This window comes from Myiozetetes cayanensis, unplaced genomic scaffold (genome assembly GCF_022539395.1).
Source record: "Myiozetetes cayanensis isolate MyiCay16 unplaced genomic scaffold, myiCay2020 scf2-11, whole genome shotgun sequence".
NCBI classification, from domain to species: domain Eukaryota; kingdom Metazoa; phylum Chordata; class Aves; order Passeriformes; family Tyrannidae; genus Myiozetetes; species Myiozetetes cayanensis.
The window spans coordinates 19,860,699-19,883,867 of NW_026087411.1; the positions used below are offsets into that span (position 1 = coordinate 19,860,699).

At 36.6% G+C, this 23,169-nt stretch overlaps 1 protein-coding gene across 33 annotated transcripts in view; it reads right to left on the reverse strand.

Moving 5' to 3' along the window:
- The window catches only part of NRXN1 (neurexin 1), a 703,850-nt gene that overhangs the window by 218,818 nt on the left and 461,863 nt on the right, over nt 1-23,169 (reverse strand). For all 33 annotated transcript variants that reach the window (XM_050314497.1, XM_050314498.1, XM_050314526.1 and 30 more), the window contains one exon: nt 1,339-1,520. In XM_050314497.1, coding sequence (XP_050170454.1) covers nt 1,339-1,520 — 182 coding nt within the window. The remainder of the gene's footprint in view (nt 1-1,338; nt 1,521-23,169) is intronic.

Genomic DNA, 23,169 nt, shown 5'->3' on the forward strand with positions numbered 1-23,169 from the left:
ATAATTAATGAATACAATGTTTGTTTTAAAATAGAAAAATAATGGCTAGACAGATTGAACAAATATTATAGTTTTGAGAAACTTCAGGTATAGTAAAATTACAAGAAAAACATTCCTTAATATGCTAATGAACAAGAAAAAACTGTAAGAAGAAAGTAACACTGTCAACCACGGACGGTGGATATGGTATGAGATTGCAAAGAAATGGGCAAATAGTGAAAGGGCTTGCAAAGCAAATATTTAAATTCTATCCACCAACACAATACTTGCCTTGAAATATGTAGGCTCTCAGTTTTTCTGGCATGTGAGAGAAGTTGCTTTGTTCACATTTTTAAACTAAGATTGCACAATACCAGCCAATTATTTTGTCTGGGCAATTCAACATAAGAGAAGGGTAAAGAAAACCTCTGAATTTTATTTAAGACCTTCTTTCTTTGTTTATTTATTCTAGCCAGTAAATAATAAAAATTAAAAAAAACCACCTTGGTCCACAATGCAAGAATGCCTTTGTAGAAATAAGGAGCCTGGGAAGACTGAATACCATAATTCTCTCTAATTTTGAAAATTATCACTACTGGATGTTTTCTCACGGTAAAAGTGTAATTGGTTATAGATCAATAAATAATTTCAGTCAAAAGGAATTCAACTGTTCCTGAAAGTAGAGACATTCTCAAATAAAAATCAAATGAACACATTAACAAAGTTCAGATTAATCTAAACAACAAAGTTTTATACTGTCCTAGTTTTGTTTTTCTCAATTGATCATTTATTTATAGTGTCATAAAACTCCATATGCTTTCAATTTTGATGGCTAGTTATTTGTTTTAAGGCAGTTGAAATTATTTTTTCAGACTTCCTAGCTTGACAGTCTTGCTTTCTGCTTAAGATTTATCACCACAAAAGAACAGTGAAATTGGAAGACAAATTCTAATATTAGAATTTATCTAATAAGCACAGTCAAGGGTGATACACTGTAATTCCCTCAGTAGATTCCAGATTAAATCTCTGAGGATTAACACACCTTCCTCTGACACCGCTAAATCCTGTTCTATGTAATTAGATTGCAGTAAACTGCTCCATCCTCTGCAGGTATCCCAGTATGATTTTTAATTGAAAAGCCATGTAAAGTAGCATTGTATCAAATAAAAGGCATTTGAGTACGTCTGAGACTCTGTACAGAATCATATGCTATAAGCCATTATCATTTAGTTCACTACTGACCCCAAAAGGTTCATTTACAAACCGCCATATTTGCATTAAAATAAAATAAATTTAAAACTCGCAAATACAAAACAATCAAGACAAGAAGAAATCTCATGCACTCGTCATCATACTTACGATATGCAGCTCTAGATAATCTCCGAGCCCAGTAGAACTGTCCACTCGTACTAACACGGCCTCTTTTTGAACAGTACTAAACCCTATTGCCAGTCTGTCCGCACGAGTGCTGGGCCGATCGTTAGGGGGCCACGTGTAAGTGATTTGTCCACCACCTTTGCTAAATATATATGTTGTTCCCGCTGCAAAAAAAGAGAAATAAATATAATTAGCTCACTTGCACCAACGCGAACCCACGTGGAAATCATATGCGCTACGAAAGTCAGGATGTTCTCGCATAGCAAATGGATTCACAGAAATGAACAGGACTGTATTTCAACATGAAGAGGTCTTTACCTCTGAAAATTTTGCAGCAAGTGAAATATTAGTGGGTTTTTTTATATAATGCAATCAACACAGAATATAACTTAATTGCAAATGGAACGACTTAAAATACCATAGCTCTGATTCAGAAGTGCATATCTACTCAAGAGAGTTCTTAAGCATATGTTTGATGAACATGTTTCTGTGATGTGTAGAATGTGGATGAGCTGAAGCAAATGCTTTCTCAAACTGGGCCTAGGTAGAGAAATCAAGTAATTCTAGTTACCTCATGACCGACAAAAAAATGCAGCTACTTATTTACACAATGAAAATGACACATTATTGTGCCCACCAAAGCAAGATTTTAGCAAATACATTCAGATAAGACTTTTACAGATCTAAGGTTTATCATCTTGTGACAGATGGGGATAACAAATGGAAACATACTTGTCATGTCAGGACAAAAAGAGATCAGTCTACCATCTGAGTAAGCAATGGCTTATTCACATAATGCTCAATGTATATCTTTTAAAAGTGGAAATCTTTACACATTACATCCAGGGTGCACTTACAAAATCTATAACCTGTTTTAAACAAGTTTTTAAACCACTTAGCACTCAGGTGCTTAACTTCATATTTCCTCTGAACTGAAATAGCAGCATATCCGGACACTTTCCATTTAAAAGTTGTATCTTAACAACACCATATAGCAGGCAAACTGTGCACGCACTTGATCTTTCACTTAAAAAGTCACTACAAGCTGTCCACTTCTTTTCTATGAAGGTAGATCAAAGCTTAGGGAGATAGATCAATGCATTGTAAATACAGATGTCTAATTTTATTCTCTGTTCTACACTGTCTCAGTTTGTGGCTACTTGCAATTTTATTATATTTTACCTATTTTTTTTTTTAAATTTTATCTATTTTATTAAACAGATAGTGATAGGACAAGTGGGAATGTTTTTAAACTAAAAGAGATTTAGATTAGTTACCAGGAACAAATTCTTTTCTCTGAGGGTAGTGAGACACTGGAAGAGGTTGTCCAGAACAGTTGTGAATTCCACATCTCTGGAAGGCCAGGTTGGATGGAGCTTTGAGCAACCTGGTCTAGTGGGTGACATCCCTGCCCATGGAAAGGGTTTAGAACTAGACAATCTTTAATGTCCCTTCCAACTGAAACCATTCTATGATACTATGAAATGTAATTCAGTTTATTCCACTCAATGCTCTCACTACATACTTCCCATGCCCATGTGAGGAGATAGTGAACAACATAACTGTAATTTTCTGATTTTAATTAAGATTGACCCAAAATGCTGTGAACATATAAAGGGATCTAAAATTCCTTGAATGTGTGGACTTCTAAAGCCAAAGCCAAGAAGGACTTTATAGTGTACACTACTTTTGAGATGTTTCAAAATCTTATTTAACTGCACAGCAAGACTGTTTTTTGTCAGTCTCAAAGCAAAAAGGACACCTGGCCTTTTTGAAATGATATTCTATATGTATTTCTAACATGGAAATTTATGGAATTACATACCTACTCATCAGTTTTCTTCAGTGTCATCAGTTTGTAATATTTTTGCACTGTGCACAGCACCTAAAATACCGTAAAATTCATTTTATATCCACACTCTTGTGTGATTGCACTGTGCTTGAAATAGATCTCTTGGCTTCTCCCTTGATGCCAAAATACCAACCTGCACGTGTTTTATGAAAATTTGTCAATATTCTTCAGCAAAGACAAACACAATAACTGGTCCGATATTTCTAAGTTTTCACTTTCAGGTTTATCATTATTATAAAGGCTTGTTTATGAGTAGTGAAGATTAGGGTTGTGCCAGGATTGTAATGGACATGGACAAATGGTGTCTGGTTTAGGAATATGTGTGACAAACACCTCCACTTCCTGCTCTCCCACCCTTGCTCTCCTCCTGTGTGGTGCCTTGAAATGCACAATAACTTGTTGTGTGCCATTCAGTAAAGACAGTTGAATCTCCAGTTACAATGCATCCCCAAAAAAAGACACATGAGACAGGTAATGTCACTGCTGATGGTCCCCAACTTCTTTGCTCCTACTTTTGACTTCAAATCTTGAGCCGAGGAGTTTGGACCTTCATATCGTATATGTCACAGTAGTGTCTGCAGTAAAAAGATTTGTTCTGTGTTGATGAAAAACTGAGGGCTTGATGCAAAGCTCATTAAAAACACTGACAGCCTTTCGGTTGACTTCATAAAACATTGTGTCAGGTCATGAATGAGGTTCTCACAAGTAACAAAAATGAGAAGGCTAAGAAAAAAACAACTCCTTACACCTCAATGTCACAGATGAAGCTGTTAGAATAGTACATAAGATTTAAGTGGCAGTGCATAATTCTCCTTTTCTTGGTTGTAACAGATGTGTTTACCCAATTAAGAAGACAAAGAAAAAGCCTGCCAAGCGATGGTGGAATCATACTGAATACAATGACCCAGAAGTAAGTCTTCAGATCTGAACAATGAGAGACTCTGTTGTTCTTACTCAAGAGTGACTCTGTCACATTTTTTTGCTAAATACTGCCCTTCAAACAAACCAGTGAAGAGCAATTCATTCCATACTGCTGCCACATTGAAGCCAAGGTCAATGTCAGTAGAACTGGATAAATCTAGCTGTAAATCTTAAACTACATAGAATAAACACCAAAGTTAAAAAACTTATCTTTTATCCACGATAACGTGTGGCTTTTTCTTTTTTTTTATGACAAAGCTTTCCCTCCTTTATAACTGTCCATTTTGTAGCTCTTCAAACTAACTGAGTGTCTGGTAAAAGACTAATTAATCCATGCTGATGAATACAGATCTGCCTCTGTCTGAGCTGTACAGGGAGTCACATTCTTCAAATTTCCTGTATTAATTATGAAAAAAATGGGTCGGAAGCCATTTGAGAATAGATCCTCTAGTGTTTATATTTCAAGAAAGACAAATATAATAATGTAAAATTTATTACTCTGGGATTGATCTCAGCTTATAGTCCGACCTCCCATTAACTATTAAAAGCTAGAAAGTGAGCAGTTGTTGGAAACAACCCTGTTTACTCTCAGTTTTGGATATGTTAAGAAACAACAGAGGAAGCCTAATTCACTTGCTTCATAAAGGCTTTTATGCTCTCTGACAAACCTTATAATGTCTCTGCCGTTCTTCCAGAACACTGTCACGAAAAGCCAGTCATCTTCCTTCTCTCTCTTAGCTTGTGGCACTGTGTTGTTTAGGGTTTATCATCCCCAGAGAATTGAAAGCAGCGGAATTATAATGTCAAGAATAGCAATGCCATCAGCACAGCGCTTGTAAGTAGGCAACTTTGTAACATGCCAGTTATATCTCTCAGCCACAGAATTTACTGCATAATTCTTTATGCGTCCATGCATCTACACAATGTTTAGGGAAAATGTCCATACGGTTCTTTGAAATTCTTACCCGTGAAAGCATGGTTCCCATTGTAACAAATTGCCAGTGGTCAAGATACAGTAATGTTTTTTAATGACCTGGGTCTCTCAAGTCCTACTTGTTTGCAAAATTCATCTTTATGAAATAGTGCATTCATTTGAGCATGGTCTGGCAGCAACTCAAGGACATCTGCTTATCTATACAGTATTAAGCAGATAAATATTTTGTTTAGTACCCATTTACTGTATCTATTACTGTTTATGACTGCAAAGCTTTTCAATATTTATTGCTCTGAAGTCACATTTGATGTAGTTTAATAGTTTGCTTAAATCAACCACAAATCAACAGCTTTCTACCTCCCTCATGTTCATTCCAATTTTGAGTTTAGGTATATTGCACTGAAGGGTAATGTACATAATTCCATTTTCCCCATATAGTGTTAGTAATTTAATGTTTATTTTCAACATTCACATCAGGTTTCAGAAGCTGATTAAGTGGATGCAATGGTTTGATTGAGCTCTGGTCCCCAGTAAACTATGATTCCATCACACTCTGTGACTGAAAAACTGAGGACTGAAGCCTTTAAAGTTCAGTAATGAAAACTATTAGCTTCACTTCCATTATTAGTAATTTTGAACTATTATAAAAAATATGAAGGGTAAGCATTTCTAGTTATAACAAGAAATTACCCAATAATGTAATTTTCTTCCTTCTATATCTTATCAGTACTTTATTCTGTGCTACAATGTGAACTTGCATATTCCCACCAGTAAGTAATTACTTGCATTGATAATCCTGTTGAATCCAGTGAGACTATCTGTGCAGGCTACTATTAATTACCCAGACTGAAAAATTTACAATATGAAAAAAAAATATATATATACACATGATTTTCCAAACATCTATATGAAGGCATTAATAACATTTACTATGTTCATAAGAGCATACAAATCTCCATTAATACTTCTTTTTACATATCCATCTATGTATTCTCATTCTGCCAAAGCTGAAGTTCAGAAAAGTACACAAAAAGAAGATTTATGCAGATTTCCTAAGGTAAGTAGAGAAAGGAATGCTTCAAGACAGAAACATGATCTCCCAGGGGGAGAGAGAGGGGTCTCAAAACAATCTATTTGGTGGTATAAAATACAACTCTTCTGTATTTTTATTTCTTAGACCGTCCTATTAATTATTTACACAGAACAGACAATATACGCCACAGGGTTGAGGTGAGGAGGGAATGGCCATTAGGGTTAACCATGGGAAGGAGACGGAAAGAGCTGCTGGAAGAAGTATTTCAAACTAAAGACCAGATTCAACTGAATGCTTCCTGAAGGCATTCTGGTACACTCTCTCCCACAAGTCTGGGCAGGAGATGGAATATGGATTGTAACTCCTTTCCTGCAACAGTGACATCAGGCTTCTCTACCTTCAGCCTACTTAACAGAAGAGGTGTATTGGATGGGGAAGGAGATGTTCAAACAGATGATTGCCTGTAGCTCTTCAAAAAGCTTGAGCCACTGGGGTAAGAATGGAGAAATGTCCCTTTTTCTGGCTAGATTCTCTTGTACTTGTGGATAATAGGGTCTAGAAGTATATTTATGATATTTCTTTGACCAGACTCAGCTTGGCAAATCTTAAAGGGTCAAAGTTTTCCTGGAAATTGGTTGCTTCTCCAAACAATTTTTAGTTAGGTCCTTGAACCAAGTGGACTGCATGCTTGAACTATGACTTACAGCAGTCTTAACATATCGGTACTTTTCTCAGGTTTAAGATGACAAACTGCATAGTATAATTCCTTAGTACTTACATTATTTCATTCATTGATCTTCCATTCTGCCAGAGTAAGAAAACTCACTGACCAAACCGTCACTGACAAAGATCGTTGCTGGGTTTTGTCATTAATACCTTCATTAATGATAACATCTTGCCTCTTCAGGTAAAGACACCAATGAAAATAAAGCAAATGAAAAATGTCTATCTGCCTACTGTTAGCTTTCTGTGGCACCCACATTTCACTGTGCTACAGTTGAGCTCTAAAATTCAATTTTTCTGTAAGAAGGGCTGAAACCACATCATGGTTACGGTGGGTGCTGCTACCTGAATCTCCAAACTTCCAACACTGTCTATGATGCAACTGAGACATCTCTGTTTCCTGCATAGGTTAATACTGTGCTGATTGTAATCTGGAACTGGAGCCTATTTCATAGAATAGGATATGTCTTTAAAGTTATGGTCAAGAAGCTAGATTCACCCAGACACTGACTACATGAATATACCAGCTCAATCATCAGCTGGAGCAATTAATTTAAATGAGCCAACAAAGTAGTATCTACTACTATTAATTAAAACACAACTTTACATTGTATTATAGAACTCCTCTTCCCAAGGCACTAAGGTGACCCTGATTTGCTTTATCAGGGCCTACAAGACCTTTCATCACGTTACATCCAGTTTTTCAGAGAAATCTGTATACCAGTGCTGCACATGGTTTATTACATTCAGCTGTCCCTAAGACTTGTCTCCAGGTAAAGGTCGAAGTGATAACAGAACAAACACAACCTGGAATCAAGCCCTTGCAATGGCATTTGTTGTGGGTTCATGGCACTAACACAGAAGCAAAGTTTTTTCCTCAGACCACATGAGTTGCTATAGGTAGCTTAATCAGCTCAGCACCATACTCAGGAACATGTGCACAACCCAAAACCAAAACAAGAAAAACCAAGAAAACCATTCTTTTCTCTGCTTCTCCTTTCCTCCAGCCTATGGCAATGGTATTAGGACAGTTTATATTTTATTCTGCATGCAATAATGAAGTGGGTGAAAAAATATTCCATTCCTGTTCCAACTGTGGGGTTTTTTTTTTTTGTAATTTAAATTCCCCACTTGCAAATGTGAAGCCTTATTTTTAGAAATTTTCTCTGTGAAGGATGATCTTATGGAGCTGCACAACACATCCACTATTCTTGTTTATCCTCCAATAACTTTTCAATCCACTAGCCAAATTTGAGGGAGGGGTAGGCAAAAATTACAAACAACAGATAGTAATTGTACAAACTCTTAGTAGTTTAATGAAAATTAATTACTTTGTAAAAGCGACTATAGACTTCAACCACTGTATGTTTTGCTTGGCAACAGCCTGGCAACATACAACTTGGTAGTTGTATATTGGTGGGCCAGTCAATATACTCAGTGTGCCCTGCTAGCCAGGTAACAGTGCCACACATTTGAAATATCAGGAGTTCTGGGAGGAAAGACAAACAGAAACTATTGGATTCTTGCACTAAGATAAGAGTAACATTTGGGAAACAAAGCACCATTCCATAAAAAATCAGGAATTATAATTTTTGCTGGTTTTGGAACAAAATCTTCATATTTCAAGTAAAAATATATGGTATTTATCTACAATGAGTCTATCTAGCTCAATTAATTTCAACAGTGTCACTAAGTGGCAAATAAAATTTGTGATTAATAATCACTCAACAAATATGTATAACTATAAAGCACAACTCTTACACAGTTTAGCATCAGTATTACAAGTCAGTATCATTCTTACCGACTTAAATGACATAGATGGTTACAATGAGTGTTTCAAAGAATTTAAAAAACTTTCCAACTGGAGTGATTTTAATATCTTAAATCAAGTACACTTTGAATGACCCCATTGATTTAGATTAGATCACTTATCTGGAGTAATTTATTACTCAGTTTGAGTAGGTACATCAAACCAAGAGCCTTCAATTGTGTTAAAATGGATATAATTTTGAGAAGGACCTTAGCTAAGCAAGAGCTCAGGAGCTGAAAGGACTCCTAAGAGAATGCAGAAACTAAGAGTAGCTGTTGGTTTTACTTATTAACAAAACATGAGTTGATTTACTGAATGTCAATGGACTTGATAGTATTAAGGCATTGATTCTGTAAAATTATTTTTATTAGCTTTGAAACATCCACAGGAAAAAAGTTCTGTGGTTTGTTAATCTCATTAATATGTTCATTTATACAAAAATCATTATTTATTTTATGAAAGGGTACAGTCTTCCTAATGCAAATCTGACACAGACTGATAAAAGAAAAATACTGTTCTTCTCCACTCTCTCAGTTTAAAAATTTTATGGGCTGCCTATCACTTTTCCAGTATGGATTTTGTTCAAAATTAATTTAAAGCACTTCTGTATGAAATGCAAGGCAAGTAATTTCCCATTATTGCCTTGCACCTTTATGTAATGTAGATGGTTGGAAAATTATGTATTTTGAAAATCAAAGCCTGCTTTAAATGTCATACTGCAGTCAACATGAAAGATTTTAATCCATTATAACTCTATTAAATGTAACAAGGATGCAACGTGTCTGATTCTGAAAGCTTGTCAAAAAGTCAGATGGAAATTAAAAGACAAATGTCTATAAATAAGGGAAGGTTTTATTCCTCTTGCCTTGTCAACATATAGTCAAAGATAAATTTCTTGAACAGTGTCTACAGAAGTGTAAATTGTATGGTTGGGAAACACATATGAGAAGGCAATGGGTTGAAAAGTATTTCAGAACAGACAGAATGTAAAGGCATTGTTAAGGAAACTTCCCTGTCTGACCACCCAGGAGTAACTCTTGTACCACCTGAGCTGGGGACTGAGGCCCCTTTGCAGCAACACACCCCACACTCACAGGGCCCGACCAGGTCTCCTTACTGGCTGCACCCTGAGTTTCCCATAGCAGCCTGAAGAGGTGCAGATCCTTGCAATAATTGAATTATGGTGCAATAATGAAATAACAAAGAAACAGTTCAAGCTGGGTGCCTCTGAGGAGGGACCGAACAAAGGAACCCCTGGGCTTTTATAACCTCACAGTCTAAGGGTGCCAAAGTCTGGGGGCCATCATCTGCTCTTGTGTCTCTGAGTGTCTCTGAGTGTCACATCCCCTGGCCACATGTCCCTGTGCCCTTTTTTTATGCAAAGGGTCAGCAGTTCAGGGCCTCTTGCCTTAGGCTGGGGCTGGGGCTCCTGCTCCCCAGAGCTCAAACTGAAGTTCACACTGCAGCTGCACACTGAGCTACCTGCACTAAATGCATTCCTCAACAGCATCATCAGACCAAAATTAGTAAACTCCAAGTACTCTTGAAGACAATAGGACTATTTTGGCCTCCACTATCCTTACATTAGGAAATGTCAAGGCTCTACACTTCAATTTAACCACAGTTACAATCAATTCTGTAAAAATAATTGAACTGCACGTGCACTCATTTGCTTCTTATAGCTTATTAGGTGTGCCAACATCCAAAATGAATGCAGTGAAAGGGGTTGGTTAGTTGAAGGGATTTGTAACAGGATGCAGAAACTAGGACATCAGCTCAAATACTATGCAGGTCGATAGAGACCAAATGTTGTTACCATCTGTTGGTGGCCTATGTGAAATCATTCAGTGGTTCCAGTCCAGGGACTTTACAAACTCAACAGATACCTGGCAAAAGTTAGAAATTCTGTAAGCCAAGAAACTTGAGCTGTTGAGTTTCCTCACTCAAATGGGAGGACTGTAAGCTGAAGACATGGACCAGGATCTGAACATCTCCCACAAAAGAAGCTCTGCATAGATGTGCATATAGGCCAAAAAATAGTAGAAGAAAATCCAAAATTAAATTTTTTCTGTATAGGTCCATCAAAAAGCAATGTTCTTTTCAGAGACATAATAATTGTTAGTCATTATTTCATGCAAAACAGGTTGCCTAAAGTTATGTTTTTATTCAAGCACCTACAGCAATATTCCAATTGTCAGAAGTGTTGCTGCATTTCTGGCAACCTTTAAAAATCAAACTCCTTTTTTTTAAAATGAAGATACAAACATTTGAAATAGCTGGCCTTCAGTTATTTAATAATGTTAAAATGGACAGGAGTTTGGCTGCAAATGTCTAGCATGCTTCTAGGCTAGTCTTTATTTCTTATTGGCTTCCTTACTAATACAATACTCCAGCTATCCAATCTTGCATTAACTTAGTTATTTTTAAGTGACATTTATATTATGTTCCTTGCTAAATTGTGCATCTGATAATTTAATCTTGAAAAATCCTTAGAGAGCTCTCAAAAGTAGCAAATTTGTCTCAGAAGAAAGGTATAATATCCTGAAAATAAAAGCACTAAATGCAAGCCTGCTAAATTCACTGAAAAATGATACAAGCCCAAGGATGTCAAATGCTGAACTAAGATAAGATACTGCTATTCCTCACATCAGAAAGATGGTACTGGCAACACTGCAACTTACAGAGTTTGCTGAGATGGAGCTCTTCTGAAAACAGCTAATTGTATTATGGGCAATGTGCAATGAAGTTTAATATTGCTCATTTGTATATGTAGTGAAGAGTAGTTAGGAAGTTCTGTGGCATACATGCTCTCCTACTGATTACTCAACTATTAATAGTTAGCAGACAAAATATTATTGTGGTAGTGTTTCTGAACATTTTGGAGTCAACAGATATGGGCTATAGCTGAAGAAAAACAGTAAGAGCACAATTTCTTAGAGATGTTACACCCTGAAATACAAAAATAGCAACCATTCTTCTAAGAAAAATGAAATCAAATTAAATGGAAGTTCATTAGATCATTGGAAAAACACTGAGCTTAAGCCTCTCTCAAGCACAGGAATCCACCCCTGAAGCAGCTGTTCAGTTACTAGAGGCATCTCAGAAGCAGACCTGGCAAACTGAAGTACTGATGAGCAAGTTAAATACCGACTGCAGTCCTGAAACATTGCACTATCTCTCTAAATCCAAGTATGAGCAAGCCCAAAACTTCAGGATATTTTATTTGGTATAAACATAATAAATAATTTTTTAAATCCTCAAATTTTAAAAACAAAGCTAGTCTTTGCCAGTATTAAATGTACTCAAACCTCTGAAAAGTATCAGGTACAAAGGAATACAATGTAAAAAACTCTGTTTGGTTGTTTCAAGGAAGCTTGAAAAATAAGAACCAGCAAGCGGCTACAAATAATACTTTATTTGTAAAGATTTGCTAGGCATTATCCCAAAGATTGATTTTGGGACATCAATGTTTACTTATGTTATCAAATCTGCACATGAAACAGTGTTTAATAGGGGTACACAGACTCAGCTGTATTTGTACTTGAATCTTTAAGGTTATTAGACCATTATAATAAGAGCTAATGGAGGCCAGCCAGGTTGGGCCAATTCGCTTCCTTCCCATTTCTTTCTCCTCTACTACATAATAGATTTCCAATTGTGGTCTGGCACAAAACCGCTACATGCCTTGTCATTATGATAATTGCTATCATTCTTCTTTGGAATTCCTTATGCTGTTGTTTGTAAGCAACAATTCTCTGCCAGTTTCAGAGTGTAAAGAGCTGCAGTGAAAAATATGCAACTCATGCTTTTCACTGGGTTACATAGTTAAGTAATTAGAGAGCATGGTTTAAATCCTGGATTCCACAATGATGTTTGGAGACAACCTGACAAAACAGTTTTGGGGTGTAAACCACTCATTTCACCAGGGACTAACTCAAGTGTCGACTCTGACACTTCATATGCCAGTACTCAGCTATGAGTTAGTTCATTCATGCATGCAAGAAAGGTGAGCAGTTAATCACCCACTGAAGACTAACCCAGCCTAATTAGAGCATTGATATTGTGTAGGCCTCTCACTTCCAAAGGTCTAGCTAGAGGAAATTACAATTGCTTTTAATATCCTGAAGTGAAGATCAGTATTCAGTAGTTTGGGAAATCTTACTTTAATACAGGGCTTTATAGCAACATACCAAAGATGTCAAGATACTTCAAAACTGTAAGTAATGCAAATGGAAGTGGAAAATCACTGTGTGCATAAACATGGTCAGAGATAACCCATTTTTCAATAAGCATTCATCTAAGTTTGCTTAAAAAAAAAAAAACCTCAAAGCAAAACAAAACATTTCCCAAGAAAAGAAGGAAAAACCCATAATTCAAATACACTAAACACCAGTCTCACATAATCAGCTGTGGCATACCAGCTTGGATGTTTTGAGGACTACTATACTACAGTATTTTCTTACAGTATTTCTGTAACATAAAACATGCTTCTAGATATGTTTCTGTGTTTCACACAAAGAATGAATCCATTGAAGACACCCAAATATTAAGAAAGGGATTGTATGGTATTTGACTTAAAATTTGATAAGTTACATTTTACAAGTCATAAGGAAAAGAAAGCTCTCTGTCTGTTCATCTAATGAACATCAATCAGAAATTAAGATTCATTATTTAAATCTAGAAGGTTTTGTTCATATTCTGTTTAGTTCTCAAAGGACATTACCTACTCACATGCTGGAGTCTCAGTAAGAAGGCTATTCAACAAGAGGCTGGCTTTGTAATGATATTGCTAGCATTTATAATAACAATGTAACCTAAACACTGCAGTTAAACAAGAGAGTAGTATTTTTGGAATACCTGGTGTTCTAAAGTGCATTGTGAATATTAACATATTCCAGCAAATTAGTTTGCACTCATTATCATAAGCAATTACTTACTGTTTAGATGCTGCTGATATTAAATTGGCAAGCAATTTGCAAGAACTAATACATAGCATAAAAAGCTTTTCAACATTCTAACAGTATGAAAAGACAAGTTTTTCTAGTAACACAGCCCCTTGTATACAGATATCTCTCTCTATATAAAAATTCTGTGTATCTCTTCCTATCTAATATCTCTTCTTCAGCAGTAAGTGGATAACTCCCTGAGGCTCTGTGACAAACTCTTCATAAACTTCGTTTTGACTCTGTGGAGTAAATCATAAACACCTCAGGTCAAATGCGACAGTAACATCTCATTCACAATAAAAAAAAAAAAAAAACACAAACCACCAAACATTTTCATGCTCACTTTTGAAAGTAATAGTTTAGAAAATATATCAATGTGAAGTTCAGTTCTTTGCTCTCAAAGCTACTACTTGTTTCTGATATAACACTGAGATGGTGAGGGTAAATCAGTACCCTTGTCCTTCAGATACAGGTAGGAAGAGAACAAGGTATGGGGAACCTGTCCTACTTTTGCCAATAATGACAACCTAAGCCGATTTCTCTTCAGTCCAAGAATGCAGTAATCTCAAAGGAAATAAAGAAAGTCACCTCAAAGTAAAAACCCAAGTGAGAAAAGAATCAGGACTCCTTTTCTGAAGGACACTTAGTGAATGTTACAGAGATATTTCTAACCAGGTCTTCTGCTTAGCAACAGAAAAGGTGCAGATGAGGAAGCATAAGCCAAAGACAACCCAAAGAACTTTACGGGGAATCTGAAACAATGGAAACAACTTGCTTTGTTCCTTAGTTTACATCTTGGGCCCAAGTTTCAAGTGAATCAAGTCCCAGCTGAGAAACACAGCATGTCTTTTGGCTTACATGATATCATTGCTCATGTTGCTCTACACACAGTGGAATCAGTAACAGAGGCAGCCCAGGGCACATCTCCTGGAAGGAGATCAAATGCAGGGTTTGGAATAGCTATGCTATGGTGCACTTAGTACATGGCCTAGGTGACAAGGTGTTGATCAGTCAAAGGCTGAACTTGACGATCTTAGAAGTCTTTTCCAACCTAAATGATTCTGTGATTCTGTGAAAAGGCTCTTCCTTCCCCTGAGCCAGCCTGCACAGCCAAGGAGCACTACCCAACCAAGAACCAGTACCCAACAGTGCCATCAGCCATCAAGGACTTCAAAGCTGTCCCTGTAGATACAGGATGGGCATGCTAATCCTTATGGTCCTGGTGAGCACAAAGACCTCAGTATGCCTAAGTGGAATTTCAGACCCATGCATCAGTTAGTAATCCACTCACAGATCCTGATCTGTTGTGATTAAGCACCAATTTAAACTGCAACCCACTGATTGAGGATATGAGACTGTAAACTACTTGTATGGGTATTGTGTCTACCTACTTGTTTATGCAAAATTGCCTTTAATGTGACCGTGAACCTTAATGGGGACCTTGGGAATCCAGAACACCATAAACAAACCACAGTAGTTTATGCAATTCCCAGGATACTTTTCTGAAAGAATAACTTGTGATCTCAGGTCTCAATCTTCCAAGCTGCATTTCAGTCTAGAACCAATTACTCTAACCATCTTATCTTGTAAAATACACAAGACTGTAATAGAAACACTAATGCACCCTTAACTGTAGGAGCACAATGGTTCCTGTCTGCTGAGCTCGACTATGTTCTCTTCTATTAGATATCACTGGGTTGAAAATATCTTTGCTAAAAATAGGTATAATTTTTTGAAAATAATTTAGTCAGTTCTTAAACATATTTTATCCTTTTCAAAGCTGAAGCACTTTCAGCACCTTTCGTGTTACTACCTTTAAAAACATACTTTTTTAAATTATTTTTTTTTTAAATCAAACTTTCCAATTAGCTTTCTGAAGTTAAACTGCATGACTCTTGCAGTTAAAAATTATGTGTGCCTGGATATCTTAAAAAAAGTAATGAAGTTCTCCTCTGATTAGCAAACCCAATTTTTTATTCTTATTGACCTTGAACAGGAAAAAAAATCAGTAACTGTTTGTAATGGGAGCGGGGTTTCAGTCATCTCATACTTCTCCTTTCATCAATCCTCCATTCTCTCCTTTTTCTAATCCTAATCTTCAAGAGTTCTGAGAAATTGTTTGGTTTCTAACAATGTGGTAGACATGGTAAGCAGCTCTCAGAGCCACAGGCCATGTCTCCAAATAACTTTCCCTCTTCTGTTTGGGGAAAAAAATTCCTTACAACTAGGTTCAGTATCAGTGTCCTTAAGCTACAAACTCCTCGTATTCTAAAAGAGAATAAATGGAATTATCAAATTACATTTTGATAAATAAAAGATGATGCATAACAGCTCACAAGGAAAAACAAATTTCTAACAATTCCCAAAAGACCAATTTCTACATTTTCTGGAGAAATCCTGATTCACCTACATTCAGAATCTTGGCTGTATATGACATTTAGCTATAGGACTGGTAAATAGAACTATAATGAAAAACACAAGAGTATTCCTTAAACAGTAAAAGCAGAAGGTGTACGCATGCCCCTAATAAGGGATAAAGAAAAACCTTTGGATTTGAATTAGAATTACAATGTGTCTCTTCAACAGTAGCATCAACAGAACTGAATCCAACACTGACAGAAGAGTCACAAGACAGTACAGCCAAGGAAGAAAATGCTATGAGGTAATTTAAGTTACTCTGTGACCCTCTTTATGCTTATGCAAACATGGAGCACATCTTAAAATGATGTTGGACCTAAAGAATGAGTCTTGCTCTAATTGCTGTGCTGGTGGCTGGAGAAGTCTGCTATTGTAACATGTTAGCTCAATTTGATAAACTGGGTATAATTGTAAAGCACAACCAAATCACAAGTAAATTCTCTGAATGCATGTCAAACAAGCCTGGATCTCTCAAACCTCACATTATGTTATCCCAGGTATATTATTGCCTCTTTCCTAGGTCAGCAAAAGTGTCCAAGAGACTTAGTGGTACGCTTCTTCAGCAAGGTGATGCAGCTGAACCGATTGTTCTTCCTCCTCTAGAATAGCCCAGATGGCCCTATCTGAGAGTAGTGTACTTAAACTGCCAGAGGTCTGAACTGACAGCCCTGCAGAGCACTCCTCTCCTAGTACCTACATCTGGAAACACTTAAATATTTTATGGATTTTTCATCTGCTCAAGGAATTAAAACTCATGGTATAAGACAAAAATGATAAAGAAAGAATGAAAGTCACAAAACTGTAGACAAACAGAATCCACAAGGTACCACAGTAATGCAAACACAACTGATTGTCAGCTTCTACAAAACCTACCTAATTAGAGCTGTTATCAAAATGAAGGTCATGGTAAATGGTACTAAGCACACCCTGTACTTACACTGATGTTCATGTTAATGTTCATCAAAGTAATTTCTGTTTTAAAAGGGATGATTACTTAGTACCATTATCAGTCTCAGCCTCAATATACTATGCTGTCACTAATATGCAGAAACCTCAGCTTCTGAAAAAGATTCATTATCTCAAGTGCTGAGTCAGTATGAGCTGTGTATCTCAGCCAAAACACAGTTTCTGCACAGAAAATAGCCCATACTGTTTGAGCAAGACACTGCGCCCTTTAGTTTCCCTTCAGTTTAGGTGGTGACCTGGATCCTACATCAATAACTCAAATTATTAATTCTGGACAGCATATAGTAAATTGCTTTTTGTAGCAATTTGCACTGATGGAGGAGAGCTATTGAGGAACTTTCTCCTCCTTTGAAGAAGACACTTAAGCTGTCACATAGTGTGTAACAGTCAATAGTTTCCCTTGCTTCTTTCAGTTGCTTTCCAAGTTGGCAGTCTTAAGAAAACATTTTCAAAAGAAATCAAATTGGTATGTTTTCCTCGTGTTCCTCTATGCAATGTTTTGTAAGGGAATAAAGTGCCATTTCATCTGAAAAGATACTCTGAACTATTATAGTTTGGGATTTTTTGCCTCAATATGTTTCATTTATTTATTTGCACTCAAGACAGATTGTAAAAGAACAAGCAGCCTGACCTTTGGACAACTATCAAAAAACCCAACTCTGCAACTACAACAACCAGTGTGACCTTCTTCTCTACATTCAGCAGCTAACAATCACCCACAATGAGGGAGAAAAAAACAGCCTGGCCTGTGTAGAAAACCAGACTAGGTCAGGTAACACAGCCTGTTCTCAAAGCACCAGGAGACATACACTTTGTGAACCCTCTCAGAGCGTCTGGGACCCACCAGCTGAATTTCAAAACTGTTCACTGTCATGTCCTGACAGCAGCAGGTAGCAGTTCTGCCAGAAGAGATTTACACACATTTCTGTAGCTCTGTTCTCCGTCATCTCAGACTTGCTATCACGTATCATCTGTATTTCTGAGAACATCATAAACACCATATTATTTACCCCTTCACAATCCATATCCAATTTTCACAGCTGGGTGTGTGTAGAGCTGGTAGGAAGGATTTTGAGGGTATGGTTCCATGCACAGAGATCTCAGACTCTGCAGCCTTTACCCAATACATCACTGGAAACCAGGGTAACTTGTTCACAGCAGCACAATCATTGCAGCAAACAGGCTGCATTATAGGCAAAAGTTTGTTTCCAGTATATTTCAAACATACAGTACCCAGTTCAAGGTCAAGATCACCAAAAGCACATATTGCAGCAGTAATGTACATGTTGGAAAGTAAAACATAAACTGGATATAAATGAAGAGTAAACCTATCATGACTACTGTTAATTCTCAATAGTTCTACACATCAAGCAAAATACAGTCATGCTCTTAGAAATAGAAATAACCACTGTATTTTCTGACCCCTTTCTATAGTGAATCAATAGTGGTTTGGTTTTATTGGGACAAAGACGCAGTGCAATACTCTATGCATGCAATATGCTTTACGACTCAGAGGGCATGTGGTTGATTTTATTGATTCAGTTTTCACACTACTGTAACCTCATTATTGTCAGCAGAGCAATTGGAAACTCCAAACAGATTCTAGACTGATAGTCTCTGATATTTCCAATTCTCTAATGTATACAGTTGGCTTTATTTCCTTTTTTTTTTTTTTTTTTTTTAATTTGGATTTTCCTTTCTAATAAACTCACTGCTATGGGACATCTTCTCAATGGTACTCTAATAAAAAAGGGCCAGAATTCATTCCATTAGAGGCATTTATTGGTATTATTAGGATTTTACAACATGATGGCATAATCTATCCTTTGCCTGAAGTAAACACTCTTAAAGGGAAGTCCATGGGGAGAGTAAAACTGAAGCATTTTTTAAAGTGGTGAATACTAATCAGATATATAGCCAGAGGGGAAAATAATGTTATAACAGGAAGATACAGCAAGTAGACCACACAACAAGTATGATACCAAGGAATCCAAATATGACAGCAGCATATACTTTGGAGAGGAAAGAAGGGGAGAAGAAATCGAGGACAAACTGACAGGAGGAAAATTTGACTATCACTAATAAGAGCTGGAGAAGAAAATCAGAACAGAAAGGGGAAGATTTGAATGCTTGCACTTAAATCAGCAGCGTGGGAAAGGTAAGCCAGAGGTTGCACAGCTTGTGACTCCAGGCTCTCTCACAACCCTGGAAGAGGCCATCAGGGCTTTGAGCTACCACTCACACTGTAATGATTGGAGGATACTTAGATTCTTAGGGATCTTGCTTAAGATTCTTATGGATGTGTTGGAGGATACCAAGATTCTTAATCACCATACCTGTGCTACTGAAACAGGTCCAGCCTTTCCTATACTCTTCAAGCTCCTTATTCTATGCTTTTCCTATGTTTGTATTGGTCTTGGTGCAATTGGATCCTTATCCACAGGGGCTACTATATAAACACTTGGTAGTAATGCAGCTAGTTACTTACTGAGCTCAAAAGCAGAATTGTAGCATAAAGTGCACAAAGCACTACCTATTTAGATAATGTGAGATAATAGTCGCATAAATTGTGACTGTGGCTAAAGTGATCAACACTGACTCTTTCTTAATAGGTCTATTACAAGGTCAGTAACAGAGGATTGGTAAAAAAATAGTCTATACCCTCTACTTGTTTAGAAGTCAGTTTTCCCATTTAGTACCAAACCAACCAACCAATCAACAACAAAAAAGAAAGAAAAGCCACACTGTACACATACACCAGTTTCTGAAGTATTACCAATATAAAATCTTTTAATTTCTGCCTGTTCATATTTTTCTAAGTTAATATAAAGACACTCAGAGGAAAAGTATTGATCCCAGAGATTGTTTCTTTTCTCACACACAACAGAGTAAACTAAGAATAATTTATCTGAAGACAACTGAAGAGAAACAACAACACTGAAATGGAAAGAGATTTTCTCTGGTGCTGTAAAACTGGAAGTTCCACTTGTAAGGAGTTGTATATCCTTGTGTTAGCTCCTTGGAGTAGGCACAAGTACAACAGAGTGAAGCTAATACCAAGCTTCTCTCTTTGAGGAAAGGTATGGAATCACATCTCCAAGAGTTGTGTCTCCCTATATTCATCCTATTTTTGCTGAACAGCTAACTGGCAATAGAAAGAATTCCTTCCTGTGATGCCTAACTGCTTGTGGCTAGCTTAAATATAATGCCCTAAGTTTAGATGCTTGTTTCAGATGAAATAAGTCACACTTGCTCAGTAAATCTCAGTGTTATTTACGCTGGTTAAAAGCATGCAAGAATACTGCCAACAAGTTCAGCTGCACGGAGAGGGGCTGATTTTCTCTACTAACACAGATAGGGGAGAAGGAACAGTTCAGAGGAGATAGGCAGCAAAATAGAAATTTCCAAATTGTTGATTAAAAAACCTAAAACGATTATAACATGTGATAAACAATTATTTAGGCTTTGCTAACTGATCACCAGATGCAGACAGGCACTAAGAACAGAGAACCTGTTAAAGGAGACACACAAAAGATTTACATTGCACCAGCCTTGAGTTGGTACAGTATGAAGCTTACTATTAATTTTTTAACTTCAAAATTCTAACTAAGAATTAGTTCTTTCGAAGTAGTTTGTAAAATTCAATAGCTCTGATTCCTCTGTAAGCATTTTTCCTTTCCTTTTGGTCCATACACAGGTGAAAGCACAATAAGCATGCCATTAATCAATCTCATCCTCCAACCGCATCAATCTCAAATTTGTATCAATGCGGATTTATTTAAACTAAATAACTACTTCAACAAAAAGGCCAGAAGATAAATATTTGAGGAGGAGTAAGATGGTACACAATACTTCCTCCAAGAGCTGGGAGAAGTCCAGAATAAATGCCTAGTAGGGCAGAATGACAGATAGAAAAAAAGTTGCTGGTAAACAAACAAACAAACAAAACCCAACTCAATAAAAATGTCTTCAGGTAGTAAAAGCAAATTATCATGTTGCCCAACTTCAAAGAAGGGAGAATGTCTCTAGAGACACATTTGCATTGAGCACAGCCCTATTAAAATTGATGACAACTATTATTCCAGGAGAATCAAGCTCTGTGTTTCCTACAGGGGAGAATGCCACACGATGAAATGTGTGCATAAGAAATCAGAAGACAGCAGCTAACTCTAGGTGTCAAAGTCAAGTGCTCCATTTAGGATCATAAACAGTCCAAAGAAAAAGCTTCACTGCCCATGGAAGGTTATTCAGAGCATCTATAATTTGGAATCTAAATCTGTCCAGGAAATATTTAAGGGGATTCCAAAGCCCCGAATTAGACCTATAAATCAGAGCTCCAAAGTTAAGACTGTATTGTCAAGATATCCATAGGCCCAGTGCCACTGTCCCTAGAGCAAAAGGTGCAACTGACATGGAAAAACACAGGTGCTCTACTGTCATGATGTGGCTTATTGCTACTAGATCAGGAGATCATAAATTTCTCATAACATATTAGGAATTAAATGTCCACCCGTATGTTAAGAAGGAGTAATAAAGTAAAGATTAATTTTTCTTGTTGTTAATTAATAGGGATGAAACATTTTCACCAGCAGCACTTAGTATTCAATTTAAGTACATCACTGAACTGTCTTGCTCTTTGCAGTTGTAAAAGCAATCCAACAGCAATGATGAGTGACTGCAGATGAGAAGGTACATTAAGCCTACACAACCAATGCATTCTGAGTTGCTGCTGTTGTATTTACTATAAACAGAAAAGAAAATTCAAGGGAAGAGGGTCTGGGAGAAATAGAAAATGAGGAAGGTGCAGCGTGAGAGAGTCTGTAGTACAAAGAATCAAAGAGAAATCCAGTACAACCCAAGAACAGAGGGGGATGGGGGAACCTGAAGGCATTCCTTGGAACAGTAAGTTAATTACTGGGAGTTTCAGTAGTAAAAAGAGTATTTCAACGACCAACACGATACATTGCACACTACCTGTGGGGTATTACAAGATACAAATATTGGCCAGAGTGCGAAGAGTGAGGATTTGGAATGGCCAAACGAAAAAACCAAAAGAAGGATTAACAACTGATTAAATTAAGCAAGTGGAATAGATGCAGGGGAAAGTTGGAAAGCATGGAAAGTAAAGAGGAAAAGAAGAAGAAAAGTTGTTAGCTAGCAAGAGGAAAGACAGATACATAGAGAGATAGAGAGGAAGATAGAAGTAAAAATAAAAACATCATAGAAACTGTATCTATGGCAACACTGAAATAGAAATTAGTAGACATTTTTTTCCACATTTGAAGTCTGAAGGTTGGAAGAAAATCAAGCCAAGTTGCCAGCTATTTTTCTGTGGTCTGCATTATTGCAAAACATGTCAGAAGCCAGAAAAGAGAATATCAATCAGGTCAGAAGAAGGGAAATAGAACATCCTTCTTGCTTCCCTAATAAGCTTCACTTTTTAGTCCTTTTTTTCTCAGCAAAGGATGAGCACATTTTTTCAATAAAATTCTTTTTCTAAGATATATATCTGGTTGGATTTGGGAGAATCAATTTGATTTAAAATAATGTAGATTTTGTATGAATTTTAAAAATATTTATTTTTTAAAATATTTAATTAATCTAAAGAATATAAATTACTTGTTTCCTTGATTTCCTTTTCTCTTACAATGTACATCAGAATCAAACAGTTTTATTTGCCCACTGTCAAATTTGATCTTTATATATATTCTCAAAACTCGTTAGCTACATGTACATAATTACTAACATAATTTGTAATACACTTATAAAATTTTCCACTAGAGTTTTGTTTCTCTAATGTATTGTGCAGCTCATATTTCTGCTTTTCTCTAACCTGTTATCATTCCTACTTAAAAAGCAAAGCTTGATTTTTCATTGCTTTGTCCTTTGTTCAGTCATTTATACATGAGCAAGAGGGTGTGAAGTGCTGGCAGATGTGTCAGTCTATGTTACACTGCTCCTAAGAACTACACAAGGAGAAAGGCACTGGATACTTAACCTCACCCCTTCTGTTTTAACAATTAAAAAGTAATGTTCAAGACCTAGTTATTAGACTGTTTAACCAAAGGCATAGACTTGGAAGCTGAGTGTCATGTTAATAGAAGAACTCTGCAATGGGATTTCAAATTTATCCATTAAAAAAAAAAGGTGCAAAATGTTGGTGAACTGAGAATGAGGAAAAACATTATTTGGGAGAAAAAAATTAATTAA